Source organism: Tachyglossus aculeatus, chromosome 20, assembly GCF_015852505.1.
Source record: "Tachyglossus aculeatus isolate mTacAcu1 chromosome 20, mTacAcu1.pri, whole genome shotgun sequence".
NCBI lineage: Eukaryota > Metazoa > Chordata > Mammalia > Monotremata > Tachyglossidae > Tachyglossus > Tachyglossus aculeatus.
In genome coordinates, this window is record NC_052085.1 from 721,825 (window position 1) to 730,125 (window position 8,301).

Consider the following 8,301-nt stretch of genomic DNA (forward strand, 5'->3'; position numbering starts at 1 on the left):
ATTCCTCCCCCTGATGCTCCACACGTGGCTTAGTGGAAAGAGCACAGGTTTGGGAGTCAGAGGATGTGGGTTCTAATCCCGCCACTTGTCTGCTGTGTGCCCCCTGGGCAAGTCACTTCGCTTCTCTGTGCCTCAGTTATCTCATCTGTAAAATAGGGATTAAAAGTGGGGGCCCCACAACCTGATTACCCTGTACCTATCCCAGCGCTTGGAACAATGCTTGGCACAGAAGCAGCGTGGATTAGCGGAAACAGCCCGGGTTCGGGAGTCAGAGGTCGTGGGTTCTAATCCCAGTTCCGCCACTTGTCAGATGCGTAACTTTAGCTAAGTCACTTCCCTTCTCTATGCCTCATTTTCCCCATCTGCAGAGAAGCAGCGTGGCTAAGTGGAAAAAGCACAGGCTTGGGAGTCCGAGGTCGTGGGTTCTAATCCCAGCTCCGCCACTTATCAGCCGTGTGACTTTGGGCAAGTCACTTAACTTCTCTGTGCCTCAGTTACCTCATCTGTAAAATGGGGATGAAGACTGTGAGCCCCAAGTGGGACAACCTAATAACCTTGTATCTATCCCAGCACTTAGAACAGTGCTTGACACATAGTAAACACTTAACAAATACCAGCATTATTATTATTATCAAAATGGGGATGAAGACTGTGAGCCCGACGTGGGACAACCTGATGACCTTGTATCTTCCCTAGTGCTTAGACGGTGCTTGGCACATAATAAGTGCTTAACAAACACCACCATCATTATTATTATTATTATTATTATTATTATTAGCGCTTAACAAATACCATCATCATCATTATTATTATTATTAGCGCTTAACAAATACCGTTATTATTATTATCACCTCTCGGGGGAGAGGAATGGGGCCTCCCTGAAGGGTGGCAGACACAGGTATTGTCCTCACTCCATCTTCCCCAGTGCTTAGACAGTGTTTGGCACATAGTAAGCGCTTAACAAACACCACCATCATTATTATTTATTATAGTAAGTGCTTAACAAACACCATCATTATTATAGTGAGAGCTTAACAAATAACGTTATTATTATTATTATTATAATCGCTTTTCAGGGGAGACGAATAGGGTCTCCCTGAAGGGTGGCTGCCACGGGTATTGTCCTCTCTCCATCTTCCCCAGCGCTCAGACAGTGCTTGGCACGTAGTAAGCGCTTAACAGACACCATTATTATTATTATTATTATTGTTATCATAAGCGCTGCAGCGTGGCTCAGTGGAAAGAGCTCGGGCTTTGGAGTCAGAGGCCAGGGGTTCAAATCCCGGCTCCGCCAGCTGTGTGACTTTGGGCAAGTCACTTCATTCATTCATTCATTCAATCGTATTTATTGAGCGCTTACTGTGTGCAGAGCACTGTACTAAGCGGTTGGAAAGTCCAAGTTGGCAACATATAGAGACAGTCCCTACCCAACAGCAGGCTCACAGTCTAGAAGGGGGAGACAGACAACAAAACATATAAACCACATAAAATATACAGAATAAATACGTACAAGTAAAATAGAGTAATAAATATGCACAAACATATATACATATACACAGGTGCTGTGGGGAGGGGAAGGAGGTAAGGTGGGGGGGGATGGGGAGGAGGGGGAGAGCCTCGGTTACCTCATCCTTCTATCAATCAAACAATCAATCGTATTTATTGAGCACTTACTGTGTGTGGAGCACTGTACCAAGCGCTTGGGAAGTCCAAGTTGGCAACATACAGAGACGGTCCCTACCCAACAGTGGGCTCACAGTCTAGAAGGGGGAGACAGAGAACAAAACAAAACATACTAACAAAATAAAATAAATAGAAGAGATATGTACAAGTGAAATAAATAGAGTAATAAATACGTATAAACATATATACAGGTGCTGTGGGGAAGGGAAGGAGGTAAGGCAAGGAGGATGGAGAGGGGGCCCTCTCCAGACTGTGAGCCCAAGGTTGGGTAGGGACCGTCTCTCTATGTTTCCAACTTGTAATAATAATAATAATAATAATAATAATGATGGCATTTATTAAGTGCTATGTGCAAAGCACTGTTCTAAGCACTGGAGAGGCTACAAGGTGATCTGGTTGTCCCATGGGGGGCGCTCACAGTCTTCATCCCCATTTTCCAGATGAGGGAACTGAGGCCCAGAGAAGTGAAGTAGCCCACTGTTGGGTAGGGACTGTCTCTATATGATGCCAACTTGTACTTCCCAAGCGCTTAGTACAGTGCTCTGCACACAGTAGGCGCTGAATAAATACGATTGACGATGATGATGATGATGAAGTGACTTCCCCAAAATCACACAGCTGACAAGTGGCGGAACCAGGATTCGAACCCATGACCTCTGACTCCAAAGCCCGGGCTCTTTCCACCGAGCCACAGGGCTCTGCACACAGTAAGCGCTCAATAAATACGATTGGTTTTGTTGTCTGTCTCCCCCTTCTAGACTGTGAGCCCACTGTTGGGTAGGGACTGTCTCTAGATGTTGCCCACTTGGACTTCCCAAGCGCTTAGTACAGTGCTCCGCACACAGTAAGCGCTCAATAAATACGATTGATGATGATGATGTCTCCCCCTTTTAGACTGTGAGCCCACTGTTGGGTAGGGACCGTCTCTAGACGTTGCCAACTTGGACTTCCCAAGCGCTTAGTCCAGTGCTCTGCACACAGGAAGCGCTCAATAAATACGATTGATGATGATGTCTCCCCCTTTTAGACTGTGAGCCCACTGTTGGGTAAGGACCGTCTCTCTATGTTGCCAACTTGGACTTCCCAAGCGCTTAGTCCGGTGCTCCGCACACAGTAAGCGCTCAATAAATACGATTGATTGAATGATTGAATGAATCTAGGAAATGGGGATGAAGACTGTGAGCCCCCCGTGGGACAACCTGATCCATCAATCAATCAATCAATCGTATTTATTGAGCGCTTACTGTGCGCAGAGCACTGGACTAAGCGCTTGGGAAGTACAAATTGGCAACACACAGAGACGGTCCCTACCCAACAGTGGGCTCACAGTCTAAAAGGGGGAGACAGAGAACAAAACCAAACACACTAACAAAATAAAATAAATAGAATAGACAGGCACAAGTAAAATAGAGTAATAAATATGTACAAACATATATACAGGGGCTGTGGGGAAGGGAAGGAGGTAAGATGGGGGAGGATAGACTGTGAGCCCACTGCTGGGTAGGGACTGTCTCTATATCATCACCATCATCATCATCAATCGTATTTATTGAGCGCTTACTGTGTGCAGAGCACTGGACTAAGCGCTTGGGAAGTACAAATTGGCAACACACAGAGACGGTCCCTACCCAACAGTGGGCTCACAGTCTAAAAGGGGGAGACAGAGAACAAAACCAAAGACACTAACAAAATAAAATAAATAGAATAGACAGGTACAAGTAAAATAGAGTAATAAATATGTACAAACATATATACAGGGGCTGTGGGGAAGGGAAGGAGGTAAGATGGGGGAGGATAGACTGTGAGCCCACTGCTGGGTAGGGACTGTCTCTATATCATCACCATCATCATCATCAATCGTATTTATTTAGCGCTTACTGTGTGCAGAGCACTGGACTAAGCGCTTGGGAAGTACAAATCGGCAACAGACAGAGACGGGCCTCCGTCAGCTCATCTTTAAAATGGGGGTTAAGACTCTGAGCCCCGCGTCGGTCATGGACTGTGCCCAACCTGATTTCCTTCCGATGATGATGATGATCATCATCAATCGTATTTATTGAGCGCTTACTATGTGCAGAGCACTGGACTAAGCGCTTGGGAAGTCCAAGTTGGCAACACAGAGAGACGGTCCCTACCCAACAGTGGGCTCACAGTCTAAAAGGGGGAGACGGAGAACAAAACCGAACCTACCAACAAAATAAAATAAACAGGATAGAAATGTACAAGTAAAATAAATAGAGTAATGAATATGTACAACCATATATACATATATACAGGTGCTGTGGGGAAGGGAAGGGGGTAATCCTGATCACCTCGTAAGCTCCCCAGCGCTTGGAACAGTGCCGCGCACGTAGTAAGCGCTTAATAAATGCCGTCATTATTATTATTATTAATCAATCAATCAATCAATCGTATTTATTGAGTGCTTACTGGAAGTCCAAGTTGGCAACACAGAGAGACAGTCCCTACCCAACAGTGGGCTCACAGTCTAAAAGGGGGAGACGGAGAACAAAACCGAACCTACCAACAAAATAAGATAAATAGGATAGAAATGTACAAGTAAAATAAATAGAGTAATGAATATGTACAACCATATATACATATATCCAGGTGCTGTGGGGAAGGGAAGGGGGTAATCCTGATCACCTCGTAAGCTCCCCAGCGCTTAGAGCAGTGCTTCGCACATAGTAGGCGCTTAATAAATGCCGTCATTATTATTATTATTATTAATCAATCAATCAATCAGTCGTATTTATTGAGCGCTTACTGTGTGCAGAGCACTGGACTAAGCGCTTGGGAAGTCCAAATTGGCATCACAGAGAGACGGTCCCTACCCAACAGTGGGCTCACAGTCTAGAAATGAATGATTTATGATTAATGATTATCCGTGGAAAGGCGAGCCCGTTCCGGGCCCGGCTCGCTGCCCCCTTGGGGAGGGCGGACAGGGGACAAGGGACAAGACGGGGGGCGAAGGGAGCCTCGAAGGGTGCGAGGCTCGGGGGGGGCCCCGCCCGGACTCACAGAGGCACAGCTCCACCACATAGGCGTAGTAGGACCAGCCGACCACCAGCGCGATGAACAGCACCGGCACCCAGCCCAGGCTCCGCTGGCAGCACCGCACCGCCGGCCACGGCGCCATCTTCGGCCCGAGGAGGCCTGAGGAGGCCCGGAAGGCCGCTCGGGCCCCTTCCCTCCTTCCTCTCCTCAGGCCTCTCCTCAGGCCTCTCCTCAGGCTCCTCCTCCCCGCGGGCGCCGCCCGGTTCCCGCCCGCCGGGCCCGGGGGGCGGGGCCTGGGGCTGCGCCTCGCGCCAGGGGGAGGGGCCTGACGTCAGGCGGAGGGGGCCTGACGTCACGGGCGGGGGCCCGAGGCCTCTGGCCAGGGGGAGGAGCCTAACGTCAGGGGTGTGGCCTGACGCCAGGGTGTGGCCTGACGCCAGGGGCGGGGCCTAGTGTCAGGGGGCGGAGCCTAACATCAGGGGGAGGGGCTGACGTCACGGCTGGGGGCCTGACGTCAGGGCGGGGCCCAGGGGCAGGGGGCGGGGCCTCGCGACAGGGGGCGGAGTCTAGCGTCAGGGGGGCCTGGCTTCAGGGGCGGGGCCTAGTGTCAGGGGGCGGGGTCTGAGCCTGCACCTCGCGTCAGAGGGTGGGACCTCGAGCCAGGGGGCGGAGCCTAACGTCAGGGGGAGGGGCCTGACGACAGCGTGGGTCCTGACGTCACGGGCGGGGCCTAGTGCCGGGGGCGGGCACTGAGCCTGGACCTCGCGCCAGGGGCGGGCCCTCGCGCCAGGGGGCAGAGCCTAACGTCAGGGGAAGGACCTGACGTCACGACTGGGGTCTGACGTCAGGGGCGGGGGCCTGACGTCATGGGCAGGGCCTAGTGTCAGGGGGCGGGGCCTGAGCCTAGACCTCGCGCCAGCGGGCGGGGCCTCGAGGCAGGGGGCGGAGCCTAACGTCAGGGGGAGGGACCTGACGTCAGGGGTGGGGCCTGATGTCAGGGGCGGGGCCTAGTGTCCGGGGGAGGGGCCTCGCGCAAGGGGGCAAAGCCTAACATCAAGGGGAGGGGCCTGACGCCAGCGGTGGGGCCTAGTGTCAGGGGGCGGGGCCTGAGCCAGGACCAAGCGCCAGAGGGCGGGGTCTCGAACCAGGGGGCGGAGCCTAACGTCAGAGGGAGGGGTCTGACGTCAGGGGCGGGGCCTAGTGCCAAGGGGCGGAGCCTCGCGCCAGGGGGCGGAGCCTAGAATCAGGGGGAGGGGCCTGACGTCATGGGTGGTGCCTGACGTCAGGGGCGGGGCCTAGTGGTAGGGGGCGGGGCCCGATCTTGGACCTCGCGCCAGGGGCGGGGCCTCGCGTCAGGGGGCGGAGCCGAACGTCAGGGGGAGGGGCCTGACGCACGGCTGGGGCCTGACGTCAGGGGTGGGTCCTGACGTCAGGGGTGGGGCCTAGTGTCGGGGCGGGGCCTGAGCCTGGACCTCCCACCAGGGGTGGGGACTCACGCCAGGTGGCGGAGCCTAACGTCAGGGGTGGGGCCTGACGTCATGGGCGGGGCCTAGTGGTAGGGGGGCGGGGCCCGAGCCTGGACCTCGCACCAGGGGCAGGGGCCTGACGTCACCGCTGGGGCCTGACGTCAGGGGCGGGGCCTACTGTCAGGGACGGGGCCTAGTGTCAGGGGCGGGGCCTGAGCCTGGACCTCGCGCCAGAGGGCGGGGGCCTCGCGTCAGGGGCAGAGGCCTGACGTCAGGGGTAGGTCCTGACGTCAGGGGCGGGGCCTAGTGTCAGGGGGCGGGGCCTGAGTCTGGACCTCGCGCCAGGGGGCGGAGCCTAAGGTCAGGGGGAGGGACCTGACGTCAGGGGTGGGGCCTGACGTCAGCGGCGGGGCTTAGTATCAGGGGAGGGGGCCTTGCGCCAGGGGGCCTTGCCTAACATCAGGGGAGGGGCCTGATGTCAGGGGGCAGGGCCTGAGCCTTGGCTCCGCGTCAGGGGGAGGGGCCTTGCGTCATGGGTGGGGCCTGACGTCAGGGGCGGGGCCTAGTGTCAGGGGGCGGGGTCTGAGCCTGCACCTCGCGCCGGAGGGCGGGGCCTAGCGCCAGGGGGCGGAGCCTAACGTCAGGGGGAGGGGCCTGACGACAAGGATGGGACCTGACGTCACGGGCGGGGCCTAGTACCGGGGGCGGGGCCTGAGCCTGGACCTCGCGCCAGGGGCGGGTCCTCGCGCTAGGGGGCGGAGCCTAACGTCAGGGGAAGGACCTGGCGTCACAGCTGGAGTCTGACGTCAGGGGTGGGGCCTGACGTAATGGGCGGGGCCTAGTGCCAGGGGCGGGGCCTAAGCCTGGACTTCGTGCCAGGGGCGGGGCCTCGCGTCAGGGGGCGGAGCCTAACGTCAGGGGAGGGGCCTGATGTCAGGGGTGGGTCCTGACATCAAGGGCGGGGCCTAGTGTCAGGGGGCGGGCCTCGCGCCAGGGGGCGGAGCCTAACATCAGGGGAGGGGACTGACGTCAGGGGCGGGGGCCTGACGTCAGGGGGCGGGACCTGAGCCTGGACCTCACGCCAGGGGCGGGGCCTCGCGCCAGGGGGAAGGGCGTGATGTCACGGGTGGTGTCTGACGTCAGGGGAGGGGCCTAGTGGTAGGGGGCGGGGCTCGAGCCTAGACCTCGGGCCAGGGGTGGGGCTTCGCATCAGGGGCAGGGGCATGACGTCAGGGGCGGGGCCTCGCGCCAGGGGGCGGAGCCTAACGTCAAGGGGAGGGGCCTGACGTCAGAGGTGGGGCCTAGTATCAGGGGGCGGGGCCTGAGCCAGCGCCTCGCGCCAGATGGCTCGGTCTCGAGCCAAGGGGCGGAGCCTAACGTCAGGGGGAGGGCCCTGACATCAGGGGTGGGTCCTAGTGGTAGGGGTAGGGGCACGACCCTGGACCTCGAGCCAGGGGCGGGGCCTCATGTCAGGGGCAGGGGCCTGACGTCAGGGGAGGGGGCCTGACGTCAGGGTTGTGGCCTGACTTCAGGGGCGGGGCCTGAGCCTGGATCTCGCGCCAGGGGCGGGGCCTCGCGCCAGGGGGCGGAGTCTAACGTCAGGGGAAGGCCTGACGTCACGGCTGGGGGCCTGACGTCAGGGGGTGGGCCTGACGTCATGGGCGGGGGCCTAGTGTCAGGGGGCGGGGCCTGAGCCTGGACCTCGCGCCAGGAGCGGGGCCTCGCGCCAGGGGGCGGAGCCTGACGTCAGGGGTGGGGCCAGACGTCAGGGGTGGGGCCTGACGTCAGGGGGCGGGGACTGAGCCTGGGCCTCGCGCCAGCGGCGGGGCCTCGCGTCAGGGGGAGGGGCCTGACGTCAGGGGAGGGGCCTGACTTCAGGGGCGGGGCCTAGTGTCAGGGGGCGGGGCCTGAGCCTGGACCTCCAGCCTTTCAATCGTATTTATTGAACGCTTACTGTGTGCAGAGCACTGTACTGTCATCGACCAGTAGTAGGGTGCAAAATAGGTTAACTCGGTGTAAATCGGCCGCAGGGTTCTTGTACCCAGGGTGGTGACGCAGATAGGAAAAATGACTCGGAGACATGAGTTCAGATAGAGCAGTAAAGAAGGAAAGTGGCTACCTGCCCGTTTACCTCCCGGGAGAGGTACGAGTGGCA

At 57.3% G+C, this 8,301-nt stretch overlaps 2 protein-coding genes across 8 annotated transcripts in view; both read right to left on the bottom strand.

The window, feature by feature from the left end:
• The window catches only part of ZDHHC20 (zinc finger DHHC-type palmitoyltransferase 20), a 46,880-nt gene extending 42,023 nt beyond the window's left edge, over positions 1-4,857 (bottom strand). For 2 of the 7 annotated variants that reach the window (XM_038761592.1, XM_038761589.1), the window contains exon 1: positions 4,705-4,856. In XM_038761592.1, coding sequence (XP_038617520.1) covers positions 4,705-4,822 — 118 coding nt within the window. In that variant the 5' untranslated portion in view covers positions 4,823-4,856. Of the gene's footprint in view, positions 1-4,704 lie in introns of all 7 variants that reach the window. The other 5 variants (XM_038761594.1, XM_038761591.1, XM_038761593.1 and 2 more) reach the window with 4 other exon arrangements.
• Positions 4,858-4,911: 54 nt separating this feature from the next.
• Positions 4,912-7,371, bottom strand: LOC119941612 (basic proline-rich protein-like). Its single transcript, XM_038762151.1, has 10 exons — positions 7,331-7,371; positions 7,175-7,240; positions 6,741-6,894; positions 6,436-6,501; positions 6,270-6,320; positions 5,957-6,084; positions 5,733-5,838; positions 5,359-5,480; positions 5,155-5,266; positions 4,912-5,055 (listed from the first exon to the last, which is right to left on the bottom strand). The coding sequence occupies exons 1-10, from the start codon at positions 7,369-7,371 to the stop codon at positions 4,912-4,914; spliced, it is 990 nt and encodes a 329-aa protein (XP_038618079.1).
• Positions 7,372-8,301: the final 930 nt, after the last annotated feature.